Source organism: Capra hircus, chromosome 3 (assembly GCF_001704415.2).
Source record: "Capra hircus breed San Clemente chromosome 3, ASM170441v1, whole genome shotgun sequence".
Taxonomy (NCBI): Eukaryota; Metazoa; Chordata; class Mammalia; order Artiodactyla; family Bovidae; genus Capra; species Capra hircus.
In genome coordinates this window covers 109,773,586-109,798,147 of record NC_030810.1, presented here as the reverse complement: position 1 = coordinate 109,798,147, position 24,562 = coordinate 109,773,586, and the positions used below count along the sequence as shown (strand labels likewise).

Genomic DNA, 24,562 nt, shown 5'->3' with positions numbered 1-24,562 from the left:
TTTATACCCCAGCTCTACTAATCTTTTCATAATTCAGTTTTTCTCTTGCATACCTTTGTAAGTGCTGCTCTTCTGCCTGGAATATACTTTTGATCTTGCATTGCCAGACCTTTCTTCAGCCTTTCATCCAGCTGACTCCTACTAAACCTTCAGATCTTAGGCTTAAACCTTACTTCCTCTGGTAGCTTTTCCTTGACCCTGACAAGGAAATGTGTTCCTGTAACATCCAGTATTTCTCACATTATAAGGTTTAACACTTCTTGCTTAATTTTTGGATACCCCTCTTAGCACCATGAAGGCAGGGTTTGTGATGTCTGAATATTACTGTAGCCCAAGTGTCTAACATGCAATATACCTTTATTGAACAGATTAAATTTTACTTAACTTTGCTAAACTGCAGCTCTAAAAATGGGAATAATGATACTTACCTCCTTAGGTACTGTCAACTTCCCCATTAAAAAAAAAAACTCTGGGAATAGATGTATAGAGAAATGAGAACATCTAGTGAGGGACAGAGGTAAAATTAGAACCTTTACAGTCTGGTTTCAGATTCTTGTTCTTCACCTTATGCAAAGCTCTCTCTTAAGGAAGCTACTTTTCAGGTAATTCTCTCTATGGTTCCTCTGCTTTTATTCCTCTACTGCAGTTTGGAAATAGTATATAAGATTTGCGGCTACAGTTCAGAACACTGACAGCTCAGAAATGTGACAGCTTATATCTAGAAAACAAGAAGGGAGAAAAAAGAATCACAAGAGATCAACATGAAATTTCCAAAGCAGAAGAGTCTGTGAGCTCTTTAGAACAAAGGCGGAAGCTGCTCTCTGGAGAATGTGGATGCTTCATAGCACAGAAGAGCAGTGGACACTCATCAATACTTAGTCATCAAGAAGCAGTTTCAAGTGTGCTTGTTATGCATTTAACTTTCATATTTGATAAATATTTATTGATCTGTCTTATGCAGAGAACTGTGCTATGTACTGGGGATATAGAAGTGGTTCTTCTGTCAAGGGGTTTGCTGTGTGGTGAGGGAGCAGACTAGGAGGTGGGCAACTTTAATGCACTGCTAAGGCAGCCATCAGCTTAGAGGGGTGTGGAAGCTCATGGCAGGAACACTTCCTAAATTATTTAGAGAAGACTTTTTGATAGAAGTGATGTCCAGGATGAAACCAGGCTAACTCACAGCATATCATGTCTTTCAAAAGGAGAGTACAGCATCTTTCAGAAAGATTAAAGATGAGAAATGGTGGTAATACAGAGATGAGGACATAGTTTAAAGTCTCCTAGTGGATCTTGGTATCAATTCTAGATCTGTCAGTTACCAACTGTGTGACTTGAAGCAAGCCAGTTAACATTTCTACCATTAACCTAAAAAAGTGGGCTTAAAAGTGCATCTATATAATATTACTGTAAGAAGTACATGGGATGTTATATTTGAAGACTGTCATGAAATGCCAAGTACCAGAAAGCTGAAATACTATTATTAAGTGAAATAATGTAGGTGAGTATAGTACCTGCCCTGTAGCTGCCTTTGGTAAACCAATCATCTTCCACTATACACCACAACAGTTGAAATTCCTCTTTCCTGTGGAGATGAGATTCTAAAGAGCGAAAGCCAAGTGACATAGGCCACTAATCCATGCCTCTGTGTCATCTCCTGCCTCTTTCTCCCCTCCCCCATTTTCCAGAGATAGATGCTTCCCGCCACCAAGCTTTTCATGGCTGATGGTTGGTATTTCTGTATTTTCTTTCTCCTCTGATACTACCTTCATGTTAGGATGAAATAGGGGCTGGAAAAGGAGGTGGTGAGAAATTTGAGGTGGTGAATGGCCAGCAACAAAGGGACATGAGTCTTTGCTCTAGACTGACTCAAAATCTAAAACCATGGAAGGATTTTTGGCCTCATAATGGATTTGTCATTTCCCCAAAAGTATAATACCTTGGAGATGCCTTGATTCTTCCCCCCAACCCCTCCGTTTTTATTGAGTTGTACTTGATCTATGTTTGCTGTGCTGAGTTGCTTCAGTCATGTCCAACTCTGTGTAACCCTATGGACTGCAGCCTGCCAGGTTTCTCTGTCCATGGGATTCTCCAGGCAAGAATACAGGAATGGGTTGCCATGCCCTCCTCCAGGGGATCTTCCCAACTCAGGGATAGAACCCACATCTCTTATGTCCCCTGCAATTGCAGGTAGGTTCTTTATCACTAGTGCCTCCTGGGAAGCCCCTAACTGACTTAGAGCATTGTATAAGTTTAAGATATACAACGTGACAATTTGATATATGTAGTTACTGTGAAGTGATTACCACAGTAAGTTTAGTTAGCATCTATTACCGCATGTGGTTACACATTTTTTTTCCTTGTGATGAGAACTTTTAAGGTCTACTCTTTGCTGTTGTTGTTCATTCATTCAGTCGTGTTGAGCTCTTTGTGATCCTATGGACTGCAGCAGGCCAGGCCTCCCTGTCCATCACCTACTCCTGGAACTTGCTCGAACTCATGTCCATTGAGCCAATGATGCCATCCAACCATCTCATCCTCTGTTGTTCCCTACTCCTGCTTCCAGTCTTTCCCAGGATCAGGGTCTTTTCTAATGAGTTGGTTCTTCATATCAAGTGGCCAAATTAATGAAGCTTCAGCTTCAGCATCAGTCCTTCCAATGGATATTCAGGATTGGTTCCCTTTAGGATTGACTGGTTTGATCTCCTTGCAGTCCAAGGGACTCTCAAGAGTCTTCTTCAACACCTCAGTTCAAAAGCATCAATTCCTTATTGCTCAGCCTTCTTTATGGTCCAACTCTCACATCCATATGTGGCTACTGGAAAAACCATAGTTTTGACTATACAGACATTTGTTGACAAAGTAGTGTTCCTGCTTTTTAATATGCTGTCTAGGTTTGTCATAGCTTTTCTTCCAAGGAACAAGTATCTTCTAATTTCATGGCTGCAGTCACCACCTATAGTGATTTTGGAGCCCAAGAAAATAAAGTCTGTCACTGTTTCCATCATTTCCCCATCTATTTGCCATGAAGTGATGGGACTGGACGTCATGATCTTCATTTTTTAATGTTGAGTTTTAAGCTAGCTTTTTCACTATCCTCTTTCACTTTCATCAAGAAGCTCTTTAGTTCTTCTTCACTTTCTTCCATAAGGGTGGTGTCATCTACCTATCTGAGGTTATTGATATTTCTCCTGGCAAGCTTGATTCCAGCTTGTACTTCATCCAACCTGGTATTTTGCATGATGTACCCTGAATAGAAGTTAGATAAGCAGACTGACAATATACAGCCTTGACATACTCCTTCCCAATTTTGAACCGATTTGTTGTTCCATGTCCGGTTATAACTGTTGCTTCTTGACCTGCATACAGGTTTCTCAAGAGGCAGGTAATGTGGTCTGGTATTCCCATCTTTTGAAGAATTTTCCACAGTTTGTTGTGATCCACACAGTCGAAGGCTTTTGTATAGTAAATGAAGCAGAAATAGATGTTTTTCTGGAATTCTCATGCTTTTTCTGTGATCCACTGGTTACTAGCAATCTGACCAATCTGACCAGAGGTCAGCTTGAGCATCTGGAAGTTCTCGGTTCATGTACTGTTGAAGCCTAGCTTGGAGAATTTTGATCATCACTTTGCTAGCATGTGGAGTGAGTGCAATTGTGTGGTAGTTTGAGCACTGTTTGACATTGCCCTTCTTTGGGATTGGAACGAAAACTTACCTTTTCTAGTCCTGTGACTACTGCTAAGTTCTACTTTTAGCAACTTTCTAAGTTGCTGAGATCTACTCTTAGCAGCTTTCAAATATGCAATACAGTGTTGTTACCAAGTCATCATGTTGCTTCTTACAGTCTTGGAACTTAATTTATCTTATAACTGAAAGTTTGTATCTTTTGATCACTTTCACTTAACACCCCTATCCCTTCCTCTGGCAACCACCAAAAACAGAACCACCTGTTCTTCTTTCTTTCTTTTTTTTTTTTTTTGAGTCTTTTTTTCTTTTTAAAATTCCACATATGAGTGAGTTCATAAACTATTTTTCTTTTTCTGACTTATTTTACTTAGGGCATTATGATAAGTGTCCTGATTCTTAATTTTATATGGCATATGACTTTTTGTTTAAAAACTTATTTGTTTTTAAATAAGATTTGAAGGTCCTATTCCTCGTACGCGTAGGAATTTTTTTTTTTTTTTATGGTAACTCCATGTCCTTTATGGAGAAGGAAATGGCAAGCCTTTTTAGTATGCCTGCCTGGAGAATCCCATGGACAGAGGAGCCTGGTGAGCTACAATCCATAGGGTTGCAAACAGTCAGACATGACCTAGTGGTTAAACAACAACAACAACAACAACAAGGGATTGGTAGCAGAGTGACCAAATTAATACTGACTGTGAGGAGGGTCTTGAAGCAACTTGGCTTATAGAAAATCCAGAGAAGGAGAAATTACAGACCCAAGTGACCCCACCTCTGTGAATCTGCTTACTACTTTGTTTTTAGGTGAGGGCCAACTGCAAAGAACCCAGAAAGGCATAACAGGTGTGTTTAGCTGATCAAAACATGCTAGAAAGTCCAAGCCTAGTGCTTCATACATAGTTGGTGCTTGGCTATTATATGAGGATTTAGTAAGCACCCATTCCACCTAGCACTTTACTAGGCACAGGGAATAATAGTGAAAGAAACAGTTCTGATTCTCAACTTTATATGGCATATCATATATCTGATCCTGATACACTTTTTGATTCAGTGATAGAAACCAACTCATAAGTGACAAAAGCACAATGAGAAAAATGCTATCCTAATATAATTTTGTACAAAGAACTATAGGGGCAAATAAAAAAGAGTAACTAATTTCCTAGCTGGGAGTGAGGTAAATGATGCTGCTCTAGAAAATGTAAGGTAGCATTTATAACTGGATAATAGTCAGTACAGAATAAATAGTTAAGGGGCTTAAAAATGTTTTTTGATGACTAGTGAGGCAGAATTAAAAACACTGTATTTATAAAAGGGGTCTTTCATACTTTCAGAGGAGACAGTCTCATTTTGGAGGAAGACATGCCTCCACTCCTCAGGGGGTGCTGTCTTCAGGCATAGGAGAGATGGCTTCATGGAGGGTTGATCTTAAGAGCACAGTCAGGGCAGACCTATGGCAAGTCCAGGATTTTCAAACCCAGCTTTTGACATTTCAGGAGCTTTTATAGGAAAACTTGCTTCTATGATGTAGAAATTTCAATGACACAGGACAGAAATTAGAGGTGACCAGGCCTTGGAAGAAGTATGCTCTTCCCACCTAGATTCTCTGAAGTCTGTAAAGCTAGATCTTACTGTAGATGAGTTCCTTGAAAGTTACCTACCCCTTCTCAGTACAGGGGAAAGGAAATCACTCCCGTAAGTAAGAAAACAGAATTAAGGGATGAGCAGAGAAGCATTTTTTTTTAATACAAAATACTTTAGTAGAAAAATGCACAGGAGCAGAGCCTTTAATTTTCCCTAGCACCACCCAAGGCAAGAGTATAGCAGGTATGTCCCAGTAGCATGAAACCAGAAGAACTCCCTGAACACCCTGGGGAAGAAGGATTGTTTCCTTAAAGGAGACTTAGTAGAAGTACATAGAGATATTATTTTCTTTTTTAGCCTTTTTTTTTTTTCTTTTTTGGTGAATTGAGTGATTAAACAAATCTCGGAACTACTTCTGACTACTGGTGCTGTTGGTTTTGTTCTAATTCTTCTTTAAGGTACTATCCAGGAAGTGCCATGGTGTGTGCCAGCAAAGAGTATCTTTATGGTCCAAAAAAACTATGGCTCTTTTTGACCAATTCGTTATTCTTCATAATGATTAGACAGAAACTGATTCCATGAAGAGAAGCAGCAGCTGAGAGAATGGACTAACACAGTCAGATTAGAGAGGTGAGAGCTGTTCACAATTTATAGCTCGGGCTAACACTTGCGATTCATGGGGTCGCAAAGAGTCCGACACGACTGAGCAACCAAACACTCTGAAGATACTGGATGGAAGCAAAGGCTCTAGCATAAACCAAATAATAAATACTGAAGTTCTGAGGACTAAATCAGTGATTTCAAACTTTATTAATTAAAAAAAAAATAACACACATCTCACCTTTCTCAAAGGTTCTGATTTACTTTTCTTCCTTACCACTGACTATTCTTATCTTGCTGGGAAGATTTTGCCCAAGTTTTATTTTCTGTAGGTTGTATTATGAAAGTAACAGAGATTAAAATTTTTTCAAACATAAAATACTCACATTAATATGCTTTAAAGAAGTCTGCTGCCCTACCCTGAAAATTTGGATGTGCTTTTTAAAAAAGCATACCCATCTTCCCTGACCTCTTATAGACTCAAAAAATTGAAAATGCTTGGACAAAAGTTTGAAATATATGGAGACAAAGTTGACAATTTTTGTAGTGAAGGTGTTGAAGCAAGATATGCACAGCTCATTGCAGGACAGATTGCACAGGACAGACTTGAGGTTGAGTGCATCAAGAATACATACTGTTCTTTATAAAAAGGGTTGATGGATTAAGAAATGTTTCTGCCCATAGCTCTGCGCAGGGCATCCTTGACCTCCTTGTTCCTCAGACTGTAAACCACAGGGTTTGGCAGAGGAGTGATAATGGTGTAGGTCACTGAGAGAAGGAGGCCTTGCTATACAGAGTTTTCTGACTTGGGCTTGAGGTTGGCAATGGAGGCACAGCCATAGTGAACAATGACCACAGAGAGGTGGGAGGCGCAGGTGGCAAAGGGCATCTTCTGGCCTTCGGTTGAGGCGGTCTAGAGGATGGTGGAGATGATGAGAATGTAGGAGGTGAAGACCAGACCCATGGTAACCAGGATCACAGATACACTGACAACAACAAAATCGATGGTCTCATCGATAGTGGTATCAATACAGGAGAATTTTATGACAGGGAGAGTGTCACAGAAGAAATGACCCACCACCCTGTGATGGAAGGGTAAAGTAAATACGGATATTGGACAGCTGCCATGGCCAAGCCAATGCTGCGTTTCCACTCATCAGCTGGATGCACACCCTTTTGCTCATGATGAGTATGTATCTCAAAGGGTTGCAGATGGCCGCATAGTGGTCATACCCCTTCCCCATGAGCAGAAAGCAGTTGTTGATGGCTAAGGTAAGAAAGAAGAATATTTGAATGGTACATCCTGCCAGGGAGATGGGCTGGTTCTGGGCTACGAGGTCAGAGAGCGTCCGTGGAATGGTGACCAGTGTGTACGTGGTCTTTGAACTGGCCAGCATTCATAGGAAGAAGGGCATGGGAGTGTGGAGGTGATGATCAATGTGGATGGTGCTCACAATGACGGCATAGCCAGCCAAGGGTAATGTACAGGATGAGAAAAACCATGAAGAAGGTAATCTGCTGTTCATGGAATCTGGAGAATCCTAGGAAAATGAACTCTGTCACTTCTGTGAGGATTTTTCTCTGCATTCTTCAGTTTCAGTGTCTGAGAGCAATGCAGGGAGTCAACATCGAGAAATTCCCATTGTGGTGAGGAGTCTAGAACAGGGATAGAGAGAAGGGTGTAGAGGACAGACAGATACGCACACGAGTCGATTTCCTCACTGTATGATCAGTAGGTAGGGTGCCGGCATAGCTTTATGTCTTCTTTAGTCCCCTCCCATTTTTCAGCTTTTGCTGTCTCCTTTATCTTTTGTTAAGCCTCTAAGGAATGACCAGTATGTGAGACTACTGCACACATTCTTTCAGGTTCTTATCTGAATATGTTGTTTTTGTAGAGAGTGGATGAAAGGCTGTTTTGTTTTAATGACATGTAAGCCACAGTAACTTGAGTGTATACATCCTAGCTTTGCCTTCTCTTCTAGGGAAAGTATGAGAAGTTGGGAAAACAAAATGGAGATGGGAGAGTTAGACTTACTGAATTAAAATCACTGGTGCCACTTAGGAGAAATTTCTGAGAACAGTGTACAGAATGAATCTCAGGAGAGCTGGTCTTTAGGGACACGGTAGCAGGAGTGAAGATGAAGCATTTGGGGCTCAGCCCAGACAGTCTAGGTGAGACAAACCATTGGCAAAGTTGCTTTGTTGTGAAAGTATTAACAGGAATTTGAGGGTTTAGGGGTGAGTAAACTAATGGAGAAAAGGGGAAATTGTTGGAAAAGAGAGGAGGATCAGCAACATGTCAGAAGGCTGGACCTTGAATAAAGGAAACAGCAATCAAAACATTGTAATGATTGATTTAAAATTGTTTGCTAAATTATATTTTTGTTGTTCAATTGCCAAGTCTTGTCTTATTCTGCGACCCCATGGACCGCAGCATGTCAGTCCTCCCGGTCCTCCACTGTCTCCTGGAGTTTGCTCAATTTCATATCCATTGACTCAGTGATGCTATCTAACCATGTCATCCTCTGCAACCCTCTTCTCCTTTTGCTAAACAATGTTGTGTTTTAAAGTTTCCTAAGAGCCCTAAACCTTCATCTAAAGTTGTCATGTGTACAGTCTTGAATTAGTGGTATTTGGGAAGTGAGAGAGGTGGGTGATGGCCATGTAGAAAAAGGGTACCATGTGCAAGAGGTGAAATCCAGAGGCAGGAAGAAAACCTTCTTGCTGGTAATGACTGGAAGAAACACAAGGACCTCTCTTGTTCTGTTCTACCTTGCAAGCATGCACAGTATTTCCTAGAAATTTGGTGAGGGACTCTGGGATTGCCACCATATTTCAAATGGTAGTTTGAACCACTTTCCACAAGGAACAAGGTCATATGAGCAAGCTGGAGGATTTTAGAAAATCTGGAAAACTTCCACTAGCCATCTAGGAATCTAGATTCTTAGTGAATCTTTCCTGGGAATCTAGGAAGCACAATACCAGAAAATGTGGATATTCTGGAAAGTACTCCATCATGGAAAATAAGGAGGCAGACATTTACAGTGGAAATGAGGGGGACTTCCTTGGTGATCCATTGGTTAGGTGATCCAGTGCAGAGGACACGGGTTTGTTTCCTGATCTGGGAACTTAAGATCCCACATGCTGTGGAACAATGCTGATACCACATGCCACAACGTTGATCCCACGTGCTGCAACTAAGACCCGACACAGTCAAGAATAAATATTAACAAAATAAAGTAGAAATGACTGTGCCACTAAAAAAAGTAACTTGTATTAAAAAGGCTGCAGAGATACCAATTGGATAGATAGAGATGACAGAGAGCGTCAGTGCACCTCTAAGCTTTTCAGGAAGAATGAGCATCATACAGCTGTGGCTCCTTAAAGGAAAAATTCAGTTCATCAGTCACGGTAGCCACATTTCAAGTACGAAAAAGGAACATGTGACTAGTGGCTACTCTGTTGGGCAGCACACATATCAAACATTTCCTTCCTTGGTGAAAGTTGTGATGAACACTGCTGCTCTGGTGCACTACCATAGACAGACGTGTGGAATGCATGAAAAGCAAAAAAAAAAAAAAGCTATTTAAAGAACAATAACATGGTGTGCTGCCATATGGTTAAAAATGTGTGTGTGTGTGTGTCTGTGTGAATGCATATTTTTATATATGCAAGACATCTGAAAGAATATACAGCTCATATTATGCATTAACCATTATGTTCGAGCAGGGATGAGATTATACGAAACTTTTTAAATGGCTGTATTGACAATGAGGATTATGGGCCTTATTTTAAATTATTTTAACTCTGAGTATAAAACTATAGCTCATAGTATGGAGAAGGTAAATGAGGATGACAGCTGAAAACAGATATTAAATTGAGTAAGAAAGAGGTCACTGGTGATGTACTGGCCAATTTCAGTAGAGTCTTGGACTGGAAAGCTAGATTACAGGGAGGAAACGGAACTTTTAACATGTTATCGATGACAACATCAATTCGTATGTGCTTTCCCCCTTTCCTGATGAACCTATTGCAATGAGTTACAAAAAATAATTAAGGAGATATTGAGCCACCAAAGCTGCAGGCATATTGGGAGCCAGAGAAGAAAAAAGACAATAGTAAGCTAAATTGAGTTGAAAGAGAAAGAGAAGAGAAAAGAAAAAAAAATTCCGTGGAGTCTTTAGGGCCTGAAAAGTACTACTTTCACCCCAAATCAGCCAGATTTGTTGTTAAGCATGCCTCAGGTAATTATAAAGTTACCTTCTTCAAAGAAATTATAAAGTTATAAAGAGGGATGGCTGATGACCAGGGAATGTGGCCCAGGTACATAAGCCCAGGAGAAAAAAGAGAGGGGAGAAATAAGTTTATTGCCTTTGGTGCACATTTGAATTGGATTGCACAGACAATGAAAGACTATCTTAAGGCAGGATATTCTTAGAACATGGCAAAAAAAATGCAAAAAGAAGGCCAGATTAAGACGTGTGGGAGTATATAATGCAAATGTTCTATGCAAATGTTCAAAGCAGTGTTCTCTCCATGCTGCATTTATTTAGAGGCAAGGTGCGTAGTAGGCAAGGGAAGAGTGAAGCCCTGTCACTAGAGGGAGCTATCATTTCTTCTGCCTGAGTAACTCAAGTACAGCCCAAGCCTCAACATTCCCTTCAGACAAAATAAACAAATAGCGCTGCAGTAACTGGGATTCACCCTCCATAAAGTGCAGGCTTTTCTGTGACTCAAAACAGTAAAGAATGTGCCTGCAGTGAGGGAGACCTGGGTTCAGTCTCTGGGTTGAGAAGATCCCCTGTAGGAGGGCATGGCAGCCCAACTCCAGTATTCTTGCCTGGAGAATCCCCTTGGACAGAGGAGCCTGGCAGGGTACAGTCCATGGGGTCATGAAGAGTTGGACACCATTGAGCGACTGAGCATAGCAGTGGCTTCCTGTTGGCTCAGACAGCAAAGAATCTGCTTGCAATGTAGGAGACCTGGGTTCAATCCCTGGATTGGAAAGATCCCCTAGAGAAGGAAATGGCAACATACTCCAGTATTCTTGCCTGGGGAATTCCATGAACAGAGGCTCCAGTCCATGGGATCGCAAAGAGTCAGACATGACCGAGCGACTGAGCACAGTGTACTTTGGTGACTGGCTGTACTTCCCAGGCTGGGTGTCATATGCTTATCACACTTGGAATGATTTTCCAAGCATTCTTCCCAACGATTGTTCTCCATTCCAGGAGTTCCAGGGTGTGGTCACTCCATCTTGTCACATCTTCAGGGATGTTGTAGCATGAAGGAATGAGACTGAAGATGAAGGGCAGTTGCTTCCTATCTCATTTTTAACCTGTCTTTTTAAAAAGCATGATCCAAAATTGTTACTGTAAAGATAGGTGTTGTTGAAATAACCAGCAGAAGGCTGCTAACTGCCTCTGGAGGTGAGGGAGGCCCCAGTGAAGAGACGGGGAAGTATGGGATGTGGGAGTAAATTGCATTGCATTCTTACCTGGAGTCAATTCAGTGAGCAATCCCCAGTGTTCACCTTGGGAGGGGAGAAGTTGCAGAGGGCACCACGGTGCTGAAGTGGTGTGTGGAATGGGGGTGGGGGGTGGGGTTGTTTATACCAGTGGAGAATGGCTGGGTTGCATTGTCAGCAGTTAGAACAGGTGTCAGTGAACTTAAGGATACTTTTAGCACCAGATGATCGCCCCCTGTCTTCATCCTGGTTACTCTTGTGAGCCAGCCCAGCCAGAGTGACTGCGGCTGGGCAATGGCGCAGCAGCCCTCTGCCGTCCAAATCTGGGTCCTCTCTGCGCTGGAACCCTAGGGGCGTTTCTGTGTAAGTGACATGCTGGCAGACAATCTCAAAAGCACAGTATAGAACAGAAAGGAGCTTTCAAAATGATTTAAACACTCCAGAAGGACAAAACCCCTGTGGGGGAGTAAGGATACTGAAATGCGCTCATGCATCAAAATTTTAGTCATGAAGCCGATATTCTGACTAGAGGAAAAAGAAAAATAAGGTAGAGGGGAAAAGCACAATTTGAGGGTGTAAAGGAAATACCATTTGCAAAGGGAAGAAATTATGACAAAACCCATGGATTCTTAAAAATATCTAGATCTTTACAAGCAAAATCTGTGCCTAGAAACTGAATCTGTGTTTAAAAAAAAATAAACTATGCAAGGTAGGCTAAGTCTCTATAATTGTATTTTGAGTTAAAAGGAGTCGTGCTGCTAAAAAAAAAAAAAAACAGATGTTGTCTTTTGCCAGGCTTTCCATCTTGTCCTGTCCTTTCTTATCCTTTCATTAAAGAAAATAGATGTGAGGTGCCAGGAATGGAGGAGCTGACTTCTTAAGAAACTGATGATTATGTGAAGTATTTGAATAAACAAGAGAGTGATGACTTGTCTTTGGGACAGAAGCCTTCCCATACCCAGGAGAATCCACCCCCTCACCTTCTTGCATCTGTAGAATCTGCCTGTGCTCTTTTCTGGTTATAGGGCAGGGCAGGCAATTATGACTTATTTACAAGAAGTCACTGCAATGCTAAGAAAACTGATTGTTATTTTTTGCTAGAATAAATAATAGAACCAGGATCTCCTGCATTTCTGGCAGATTCTTTACCACCTGAGCTACCAGGGAAGCCCTAGTAGAATCTTAATATCATACAAAACTCAGCCTTATTAGGGTCTGCTGCTACTGCTGCTAAGTCACTTCAGTTGTGTCCGACTCTGTGCAACCCCATAGATGGCAGCCCACCAGGCTCCCCCATCCCTGGGATTCTCTAGGCAAGAATACTGGAGTGGGATGCCATTTCCTTCTCCAATGCATGAAAGTGAAAAGTGAAAGTGAAGTCGCTCAGTCGTGTCTGACTCTTAGTGACCCCATGGACTGCAGCCTACCAGGCTCCTCCATCCATGGGATTTTCCAGGCAAGAGTACTGGAGTGGGGTGCCATTGCCTTCTCCATATTAGGGTCTAATTCAGCCTTACTACATTATTAGATCACTCACAGTTCATTGCACTTTGGCTGAAGCATAAAGTGACACACTCGCAGTGAGTAAATCTGACCTTCAAGGAGCCATCCCTTTAAAGTCTGATCTGCGGAGACTCTCAGGAGAATTCAGTTGTCTAGCTCTTGTCTCCTGGGTTTATTTGCCAAGAGACTTACTGTGTATCCCATGGGTCTGAAAGGAGTCAGAATCCTGAAACGAGCCCGTATATCTCATTACAATTGGATCATGCCGGGAACACTGGGCAAGCTCTGGTCTCACATGGCCTGACTTTTTCTTTCTCTCCTGGAGGAAAATAGCTCACCTCAGACAAAGATGTGTTGAATGTCACATGGCACTATCTTTTGTTCATTTGAATCTATGTTAGTGTTTTGCCCTTGCTTAGTTACTCTCAATAAAAATGTATAGAAGTCAGATGTGATGACTCTCAATGTCTGTGTGAAGAGCTTTACCCTATTTCTGCTACTAACAGGGGACATACATGGGTTTGGTTAGGTACGGGGTAGGATTGGGAGCAGAGGCCGAAAATAGAGCATGAATTTTTCTGTTTGTAGGAATATACCAAGAAGTTAAGGCAGATGATCTAAAGATTTAGGTAGTAACTCTCGGTCTCTTTCGTGTCATAGCTGACACTCAGCACTTGTTCAGTTGCTATGTTGTGTCTGACTCTTTGTGACCCCATGAACTGCAGTGTGCCAGGCTTCCTTGTCTTTCACTATCTCCTGGTGTTTGCTTACATTCATGTCCGTTGAGTTGGTGAAGCTATCTAACCAATCTCATCCTCTGTTGCCCTCTTCTTTTGCCTTCAATCTTTCCCAGCATCAGAGTCTTTTCCAATGAGTCAGCTCTTTGCATCAGATGGCCAAAGGATTGGAGTATCACACCATCAGTCCTTACAATGTATATTCAGGAAATCTTTAAGACTGACTAGTTTGATCTCCCTGCTGTCCAAAGGACTCTTTCAAGAGTCTTCTCCAAGCACCACGATTTGAAAGCATCAATTCTTTGGCACTCAGCCTTCTTTTTGGTCCACCTCTTACATCCATACATGACTGCTGGAAAAAACCATGGCTTTGACTATATGGACTTCTGTTGGCAAAGTGATGTCTTTGCTTTTTAGTACACTGTCTAGGTTTGTCATAGCTTTCTGCACCTACATGGTGCTGGAACATGTACTGAGTAGGTGTGTCATCACTTCTGATCCTCACAAGAACCCCATGAAGTTACAGTGAGAAGTTGCTGTATCAGCTAGAGCTCTGGAGCTCTGGATGAAATATTTGCCTTTGCCTCCTTGCTCCAGACACAGTTGGATCAGCCCCTTGTAGACTATGGACCTTAGTGAAACTTACTAGTAACATCAGATTAGTTTTGCTTTGGATCCTGTGGTTGTATGTGACATGACGTGTGTGTTTGATTACTGTCCCAGTGTATGATGGAATCCCTGGGCATCTCCCATATTGAACTCACAGAAGAATGGTCACAGCCAGAGAAAACCTCGATGGAGAATTCTGGAACACAAATGGAGTTTAGTTTATAAGTTAATCAGCTATTTAGTCATATGCCCAGGTGGTGCTAGTGGTAAAGAACTCGCCTGAAAATGCAGGAGATGTTACGAGACAAGGGCTAGATCGCTGGGTTGGGAAGATCTCCTGGAGAAGGCATGGGAACCCACTCCAGTATTTTTGCCAGAAGAATCTCATGGACAGAGGAGCCTGGTGAATGACGGTCCATAGGGCTGCAAAGAGTCAGACAAGACTGAATCGACTTAGCATGACGACATGGTAAGAATTAAAGGCGACTGAGATCATGTTTCAGCTTTCCTTCTCTTTGAGAACACCTGTTCTTTCTAAATAAGAAGAAGTACCATGGATACCTAGAAAGTCTCCATGTTGTTCTTCTAAGGTGACTACATACTGGGTGCTTTCTAGTGAAGAAAAGAGAAAATCTTTTCTTAAAATCCTCACTCTGAGCTAAGGCATATCCCAAGCCCAAGCAGACCTCATTGCTTTAACCTCAGAGCTCTCCATGGAGTTTCGCATATAAAACAGAGAAAGTTGCAAACACTCTCATTAGGGAAAACTCCTTTATAGAGTCTTCCGGTATGACCATCCCTGGGGCCATGTTGTCGAAAGCTCCAGCCTACTTTACTGTGTCTGTGCCTGCCTCTTTGTCCATCCTGGGTGAATGGACACAAGTTAGAAGTAATCACTTGGGAAAAAAGAAAAATGAAAAAAAAGAAGTAATCACTTGGTTATTCTGAAGTGCTACGGATGCTACCTTTCTGGCTTCCTTTCACTTCATGTTCTGTTATCTGTGGGCAAAGCCTGGCTTATTTCTCATATGCAGCCAAACTTTCTTTGGAGTCCTTGCTTCTCTGAGAAGGGAATTCATATCTGTTGAGGATATGCCAGACACTCTGCTCCATAGTTTTAATAATAATGAAGATAACTACTAATAATAGCATCTGATAATTATTTTGTAGTGTTGTAATTGGGATGCCTGTTGCTGTGCTAAGAGTTGTATGATAAAGAGATAAGCTGAGACCAGTTAATGGGGGCCATGTCAAAGGCTTTAAGTTACATACTGTGTGAAGTGGGGATCCATGGAAGGATTTTCACCTGGGAATTCATGTGAGCAAGATCCTTGATGACTTCAGGACAGTATTATGGAAATCAGTCATTGTATGGTACCACTGGGATTTTTGAGGGAAAAAAAAAAAAGGCATGTTTGCCTTTACCCAAAATGATCCAGACTCTTAAACATTTTTAGTTTTCATTCCTGCTGGTTCTAATTTTTTTCCCCATCTCATTACTTGCTATCAAGTTCTCAACTGTTGCTTGCTTATCTCATTATAGTTGTCTTCTTGGCAGAAGCTCAGACCTCTTTTTGATTTTGTAGCTGTAAAACCAAATAGAAGGATTTCTGCTGCAACTCCACATGAATTTCGAATTGTTAATGCAATGATTATTAGTAGCTTGTAAGTGTTGCTACTGACAATACTCATTGAATGCTCTGACATGTCTTTTTAGTTACTTAAAGATTTCCCTCCTCATAATTTGCAGGCTGATTTTTCTGGTTAATTAAATACCGATTTTCAAATAAGTAGATATAAGAGAAAATGTTTGGGACTATGACAAGCACTAAACAAATGCAGCTGGCATAGTACATTTTTTTTAATTAGGCATACTTGTAGATGGGAAATTCAAAGAAGAAAGAGCTACAGATGTACAATTTAGTGTCCAGTTGCTTTAAGCAGAACTCTTGGGTATTGGTTGTTGCATTTTCAAGTGCTTTTGTTGATTCCAGACCTCAGCCCCACACCATAGGCTTGACAATAACATAGCCTTTGGTTTCATATTTCAAAGCCTGCCAGTCCAGGATGGTGGGATTGATGAGTGAGGAACCCTGGTACACAAGTAGGATTTCTTCCGGCGACAGGACAGAGTCCCACATGTATAAATCCCCAATCTCTCCCATAAAGGACTGGCTCTTATCAAACCCTCCTCCATAGGAATCCTGCTCTTGCCCCAGGACAATCTTGGGGTAAACTCCCACAGAATAACCTTGTTTCAGGCCCCTTTTCTCCAGTGGCTTCCCGTTGACCCAGAATTCAACGATGCCTGTGGAAGACTCCCAGCTGGTACAGATGTGCACTGGGCTGGGGAACTCCTCCGTAGCTCTAACAGTAACTTTGGCTTTTCCAATGTATAGACTGTACTCTCCAATTCTGTTTTTAAAAACGAGTAGCTCATTATCCTTGCTGTAGATGTTGTAGGAGAAGAGGCTGTAGGCCCGGGAGAGGTCACTATAGGCTCGGAGACACAAGGTCAAGTTCTTCAGAGGTTTCTCCAGCTTTGTGATCAGGGTCACATGGTCAATGGAAGATTCTCTAGGGAATACAAATACCTTCCCTCTGAGGTCTGTGGACAGACGGGGAGAAACAGTGACCTTTTCTATAAATGCAGGGGAAAAAGAATATTCAATCTTTTCTCATCTGATGTTCCTGGATCATACCCTGACCACGCTACCTGTCTGAGCAAAGGCTTCTGGGAGGATGACGAGGACAGAGACCCAAGGCATCAGCTTGTTCATGTTCTTGGCCTGGGGCTGTTATAGCAGCAGCAATGACCAGGATGAGGGTACAGAGAGCATAGTGGTTGTTCACCCAGTTTCTGAGCTTCACATTCTTAGATCTCAGGCTCTTCAGGGTTTATATGCACCTCCAGGTGAGGATAGGGGTGGAGAGCACCAATAACTGTGAGTGATTTTCCAGGCCTGCCCTCTGATGCCAACAGTCAGACCTATTGGTGGGGAAGGAAGAGCTGGAAAGTCAATTGGGAGTTACTTATTAGACACGGGAGATGGCCAGAGCTCCACCCCACTGTGACCCAGATTCTGGTGCTGGGAGAGAGTGGGGTGGAGAGTAGTGTTATGGAAGAGATGAGAGGCCATGCTGGGCACGTCTGGAGGGCCTGACTCCACTCTTCATGGGTCCTTCAGTCTGATGGCCCTGTGTCTTCTGCTTGTGGATATTCTGGGATTCTGATTTCTGCTGAAGACCTTGGAATCTCTTCATCTTTTATTAATTCCATATTTACTGCTAAGGGGAGTGAGAGCATTAGAGTATCTGTATTTTCTGTCTCCCTGATGATTAGTGCTTTCAGTCTCTGTCACTCAGCTCTGTTTCTTCTTTTCATTATCATGGTGTTTCTTTTTTTTTAAAATTAAGTTTTATTGGAATATTTGATTCACAATGTTAATTTCTGCTGTACAGCCAAGTGAATCAGGTATAGATATATTTACTCTCTTTTAGATTTTATTTCCATACAGGCTTATTACAATGTATTAAGTAGAGTTCTCTGTGCTATATGGTAGGTAGGTTCTTATTAGTTATCTATTTTATATATAGTAGTATGTATACTTCAATCCCAATCTCCCAGTTTATCCCCCCAACTCCTTCCCTCTTGGAAACTATAAGTTTGTTTTCTACAACTGTGACTTATCTCTGTTTTGTAAATAAGTTAATCTGTACCATTGTTTTAGATTCCACATATAAGTGAAAGCATATGATATTGTTTTTCTCTGACTTACTTCACTTGGTGCGATCATCTCTAGGTCCATCCATGTCACTGTAAATGGTATTATTTTCTTCTTTTTTATCGCTACCAGTATTCCAGTGTGTATATGTACTATGTCTTTATCCATTCCTCTATCAGTGGACATTCAGGTTGCTTCTCTGTCCCGGCTATTGTGTATAATGCTTCAATGAATATTGGGGTGCAGGTGTCTTTTCAAATTGTGGTTCTCTCCAGATATATGCCCAGAAGTGGGATTGTTGGTTCATATGGCAGTTCTACTTTTAGTTTCAAAAAATTTATTGACTTATTATTTTTTGGATTGTGGCGGGTCTTTGCTGCTGCCCACGGCCTTCTCTGGCTGTAGCTGGTGGGGGCTCCTGTGTTTCAGTGTGTGGGCTCCTCATTGCCGTGGCTTCTCTTGTTGCAGAGCACAGGCTCTTGGTGCTCAGGCTTCAGTAGTTGCAGCACGTGGGCTCAGGAGTTGTGGCTTGCAGGCTCTAGAGTACAGGCTTGCAAGTTGTGGCACACAGCTAAGGCCTATGGGATCTTCCTGGACCAGGGATCGAGCCAATGTCCTTTGCATTGCAAGATGGATTCTTAACCACTGGACCACCAGGGAAACCCTATTTTTAGTTTTTTAAGGAACCTCCACACTATTCTCCGAGTGGCTGTATCAATTTACATTCCCACCAACTGTGTAGGAGGGTTCCCTTCTCTCCATCCCTGATCAGCATTTGTTGTTTATAGACCTTTAAACGATAGCCATTCTGACTGGTATGAGGTGATGTCTCCTTGTGGTTTGATTTGCATTTCTCTAATGATTAGTGGTGTTGAGCATCTTTCCATGTGCCTCTTGGCCATTAGTTTGTCTTCCTTGAAGAAAGGTCTACGTAGATCTTCTGACCAATTTTTGATTGGGTTGTGTGTTGTTTTAACATTGTGCTGCATGAGCTGTTTTTATATTTTGGAGACTAATCCTTTATTGATTGCTTTGTTTGCAAGTATTTTCTCCCATTTTGTGGTATGTCTTTTCATTTTGTTTATGGTTTCCTCTGCTGTGTAAAAGCTTTTAAATTTAGTGACAGCTGGGCATGGACCTGAAAGTCCAGTACTGTCCAATTTGAGGGCTAGTTAATTCAGCAGGTGAGCATTTCATACTCCTAACAGATTCCAGCTTCCATGGCCACTATCATGCTTATCATGGTGTTTCTTTATGCCAGAGTTTTCCATTCCTCACTGCAACTGATTTTTCTTGTAACCTGTTTACTATTTGCAGAGATGTCAGCATCTCACTTGGTTTTCCTCTCTTCCTCTTTGGGTCCCTGGCCATTGAGGGTTCATGTGTATTCATCTTTGGTGATAACTCCATTAATATATTACACTTGCAATTCGTATTAATGCCCAGGCACTACACTAGGTCCTGGAGGTTGAGTGGTGACCTACCCTGGCACAACCCCAGTGACCTCTATCTTCATCCCCTCTGCTGCTACTTAAACTGTTATGCTTTGGCCACAACTCAAACCTGCTCTGCCTCTAAGATATCAAATGAAAGCTCTCCTTTCTTGCTGCATTATCTCCCTTTTTCCTGTCCCTAAATTCTATGGAATCTTTGTGTTCCTCTTGTGCAGTCTCTTGTTCATTTCCTCTTCTCTCAGCTTATGGCAGACCTTCTGGTCAGCCTTTTTAATTGCCACCAAAAACACTCTCTGCCATTGTTCAAATTATCCTTCTACTGCTAAGCTATGGACAGTTCCCACTCTCTAGTTTTTTCTAAGCTAAACCCCAGGTGGTAAAACCTTATATGGCTTGTGGCACAGTAAGGGTTAGTTGGAGTTGGGATTATACACCTTATTGTCTCATAATTAAATGGAGATCCTTCAGCTTGAAAGCCAGTGCCTTTCACAGTCTGGCTCCATCCTAGGCTTAATCTCTCAATCAAATACCTCTAATTGCTGTTTTTCATACATACCTGATTTCCTTCTTCTTTTTCTTTTTTTTTTTTTTTTTGCTTTCATTTTGTCTTGAATTTTCTTTATCCATCTCTGTTTTGTAAAATCCTAACTACTGTTCAAAATCAACCTGTAAAGTGATTCATTTCATGAAGATATCCTTGATGTCTCAATTAAACATTATTTCACTTCTTTCCAACTCCCCGTGAGGTTAGGATCAAAGACTTTGGAGTAAAATTTGCTAGTGGTTGACTATTGTGAAAGCTACTCAGCCTCTCTGAACCTTCCTTTCCTTTTCTGCAAAACAAAGATAAACCTTTACACCTCATAGTGTTATTGTGAGCATAAATGAGATATTATAATATGCATAAAGTTCATGGAATGGTGTCTGGATGATTATTGTTGTAATTTTGAAGCTTTTATGGATGTCACTGTGTCTTTCCCATATTTATAGATGTTAGTGTATTTATCTCTTGTGCTTAGTCTTTCAGTCATGACTGACTCTTTGCAAAACCATGGGCTGTAGCCCTTTAGTCTCCTTTGTCCATGGGGATTCTCCAGGCAAGAATACTGGAGTGGGTTGCCATGACCTTCTCCAGGGGATCTTCCCAACCCAGGGACTGAACCCAGGTCTCCCGCATTTCAGGCAGTATTCTTTACCATCTGAGCCACCAGGGGAGCCCATATGTCTCTCTTATCCTCTCTTAATTGAAGCTGAGTATTAGGTCTTATTTATTTCTAGTTCACCCATTTTACTTAACCATTATTTCTGAACATGGAAGGCATGGAGTATATATTAATATTTGTGGAATCATATGATTCAAGCAGGGAGAGGAGTTTTTACATAAAACAATTTGAAGTGAAGTGAAGTGAAGTGAATTCGCTCAGTCGTGTCCGACTCTTTGCGACCCCATGGACTGTAGCCTACCAGGCTCCTCCTTCCATGGGATTCTCCATGCAAGAGTACTAGAGTGGGTTGCATTTCCTTCTCCAGGGCATCTTCCCGACCCAGGGATCGAAACTGGGTCTCCTGCATTGCGGGCAGATGCTTTAACCTCTGAGCCACCAGGGAAGCCCTAAATGGTAGGAGGGTCGCGGGCGAGGACATCGGCAGGTGGCAGGCGGAGAGGAAGAAGAAAGGCTTCCCTGACCAGGAATCGAACCTGGGCTGCTGCAGTGAGAGCGCCAAATCCTAACCACTAGACCACCAGGGAGCGTCAAAAGATATAATTCCCCGACCAGAGATCGAACCCAGGCCCCCTGCACTGGGAGCATGGATTCTTGGCCACTGGACCAGCAGGGAAGACATTTTAGTAGCAACCAAAACCACGAATCCACTTAAGTAACAGAAGAAGATCTGCTGGAAATAGGAAATGGGATGCAACTTTTCCTGGGAATCCAGGTACTAGGCTCTTCCCCTTCCCATATGTTAGTTAATGTATGCCATGAAATTTAGAGAATATAGGGTTCACCAACTGTTTCTAGTTTTCATCAGAAATTATGAAATATCATTCTGTCAACCAAAGATGGTTTGGAAATCAATGTGAAAGAGTCCCCTCTAATGGGAGATGTGGGTGTGAAGCTGGCCTAGGAATATGGCTACTGGGATCGAGTGCCAGAGTTTGTAGCTGGATGTGAAAATAGTATGTTCAGTTCAGTTGCTCAGTCGTGTCCAACTCTTTGCGACCCCATGAATCACAGCACACCAGGCCTCCTTGTCCATTACCAACTCCCGGAGTTCACTCAGACTCACATCCATCGAGTCCGTGATGCCATCCAGCCATCTCATCCTCTGTCGTCCCCTTCTCCTCCTGTCCCCAATCCCTCCCAGCATCAAAGTCTTTTCCAATGAGTCAACTCTTCGCATGAGGTGGCCAAAGTACTGGAGTTTCAGCTTTAGCATCATTCCTTCCAAAGAAATCCCAGGGTTGATCTCCTTCAGAATGGACTGGTTGGATCTCCTTGCAGTCCAAGGGACCCTCAAGAGTCTTCCCCAACACCACAGTTCAAAAGCATCAATTCTTCAGCGCTGAGCCTTCTTCACAGTCCAACTCTCACATCCATACATGACTACTGGAAAAATCATAGCTAGATATGATAGATAGAGTGCCTGATGAACTATGGAACGAAGTTCGTGACATTGTACAGGAGACAGGGATCAAGATCATCCACATGGAAAAGAAATGCAAAAAAAGCAAAATGGCTGTCTGGGGAAGACTTACAAATAGCTGTGAAAAGAAGAGAAGCGAAAAGCCAAGGAGAAAAGGAAAGAGATAAGCACCTGAATGCAGAGTATGTTCAGTCCCTGTGAAAAGACCAGCAGGGCTAGAAAGTAGGTTTGAGAGTAGAACAGGAAAACAGAAGGAGAGGTGGGGCCTGATTCTGTTCTTTAATTTCCTTCTCTGAAATATGTTTCCTAGTCCTTGGAAGAAAACAGCCTGAGCTTCGGTAGTAGTCAAAGTGGAAATTCTGGATTCTTTGTGTTGCAGGAAGGAAGGTCCTGATGTCGGAATATAGGACAATGAATCCTGAGTCTTTAGAACCGGGTCAAGTTTTCAAGGTGAACCAATCCCTGTGGTTGCTGAGAGGCTTCTGGGTGCCTTCTTGCCAGTGAAAGTTTAGGTGAGAAGTGCTGGTTCCTGTCTGGGTAGCTCTGGAAAGGCCGAGGATAGGGGAGTAAAGATGGAAAGCACTGGAAAGAGGCAGGTCACTGGTGTGCCTCAAGCAGTATTGTCCTGATGCCCTCAGGAGGCACACAATAAACGTGCCTTTGGAGAGGATGGGAGAATAGAGCACTGGCAGTGCCAGAAAGGGCGTGGCATAAACTCAGATTTGGAAAAAGGCAGAGACGTGGCATGTGACTGAAAGTCGTGTCTTGTGTGTTAATTGCTCAGTTGTGTTTGATTTCTTTGCAACCCCAAGAACTGTAGCCCGTCAGGCTCCTTTCAGTTACCAAGGGATTAAAAAATACTTGAAAGATACCTTCTAAGGCCTGGGGTATTTATAGAAGACATAAAGTCGCAGTAACCCCTGGGAAAGACTGGAAAGAAAGAGACTGATGGGAGAAAAGAACACGAGGTTGGAGAAGAGTACAGATTTTGGTGTGAACAAAGAATTATTTGCATGTGTTCTGTTGGCCATAAGGAAACTTAAGGGCATGCATTTGTAGTAGATGAAAAGAGGCAGTGGAGACATTAAGAGTAACTGATTATCATCCTGAGAGCTGATTGAATAAAATCAAAGGTAAACAATTTCAGACTGGTGGCAGGGTCTTATGGTAAAAGCAAAAGGGCAAACCTGAGATTAAAAAAAAAAAGATAAATAGAATATGGAACTGAATTACGTTTTACTCTACATTTTTGATTGCATATAATTTGAAAAAACATGGTCCTTTTAATGCAGATAGAACAATTGAGAGGACATTCATTTGGAAGAGGCTCAGGGTAAATGATTATTTTGATTCCTAAAATGCTAAATTTGAAATGATAGTATGATCTACATATAGAACAGGCCAGTGGAGAATTTGACATATGTGAGTGCCACTTGGGATTAGAAATACAAGCTTCAGAGGAATCAACATATAAGTGATGATGAAACGAAAATAGATGATCTCTTTCAGTGGAAGGGAGAGGAGAGCAAAGGTCAGGGAACCACGCATTGATGTAGGGGAGCATTTGCTTTTATGGAGTTGGAAGCAAGAGAAGAGTCAGAGAGAGAGACAAAAAAACACTGTTTGACAGAGAGAAGGATAGAGTGTATAGTGTCATGGAAACCAAGTTAGTGCAAGTTTCTAGGAGGCAGTGTCCACTGGTATTAAATGCATCAGATCTAAGTAGAGAGGATGCTGGATTTAGCAATAAAAACATCATCGGTGACCTTTGAAAGAGCAATTTCCTTAAAGTGAATGTGGCAGAAGCCAGGTTGCAGGCGATGATGGAGGGAGGAAAAGGGAGGTCTTCCTTTCCTTAGGAACCTGTGCAGTAATTCTGACAAGGAACAAAAGGAAAGAAGCAAGATTTCTATAGGGGACTTGGGATCCATTGTGTGTTTTCCATGCAGATTATAGATTGTCTGTTTTTGACAGAGAGGCTATTGTGTTTCTGCTTCTCACCCCATAACATTTCATCCAATGACAGAGAAAAATCAGTGTTCACCTGAGATTATGACTGACCTTTCCACTAAAGAAGCTATTTCAGACTCTAAATGCCAGGCTCCAGGCAGCTGTTGGCTGACTCCTGCCTCCCCTTCCCAATTCTGGTAGCATCACAAACCCACCTCTTCCTTTCCAGGTCTTGCTGATACAGGAGTCTTCTCTTGATCTCAGTTCTCTGTTTGTAGTTTCAGAGTTTGTTGGTAAAAGAAGCTGCCTGATAAATTTGTCATCTCCTATCTACTTTTGGGTTCAGCCCTCTGTCTAGATCAGCCTCCCTCAATGAAATCTCATGTCTGAATTCAGAATTCAACTGTCATGCCCCTCCAGAATGTCACAGTATTCATTTCTCAGCCTTTGTCCTTTACATCCCTGAATTATCACTCATTTATTTAGAATCACTCATCTCCATTCTCATATTTATAAAAATACACCTTGATTGATGAAGTGGATTTTTTGATCCATTAGAATTATTTTCTTTCTATTCCTCATACCCCATTGGCCATAAGCATCTC

General features: G+C 41.9%; 1 protein-coding gene, 1 non-coding gene and 1 pseudogene across 2 annotated transcripts; all 3 read right to left on the bottom strand.

The window, feature by feature from the left end:
• LOC102190005 lies at window positions 6,528–7,453 on the bottom strand (annotated as a pseudogene).
• On the bottom strand, window positions 16,026–17,059 carry APCS (amyloid P component, serum). The gene is made up of 2 exons (XM_005677247.2): window positions 16,899–17,059; window positions 16,026–16,790 (listed from the first exon to the last, which is right to left on the bottom strand). The coding sequence occupies exons 1-2, from the start codon at window positions 16,960–16,962 to the stop codon at window positions 16,180–16,182; spliced, it is 675 nt and encodes a 224-aa protein (XP_005677304.2). The 5' UTR covers window positions 16,963–17,059; the 3' UTR covers window positions 16,026–16,179.
• Window positions 21,040–21,111, bottom strand: TRNAE-CUC. Its single transcript has one exon. It is a non-coding gene; the product is annotated as a tRNA-Glu (tRNA).

What these genes read in the sequence shown, in the direction of transcription:
- APCS (XM_005677247.2), bottom strand. Translation starts at nt 16,962, where the DNA reads ATGAACAAGCTGATGCCTTGGGTCTCTGTCCTCGTCATCCTCCCAGAA. An exon ending in AGAAGCCTTTGCTCAGACAG is followed by an intron (nt 16,791 to 16,898) that starts GTAGCGTGGTCA and finishes GTCTGTCCACAG; the next exon opens with ACCTCAGAGGGAAGGTATTT.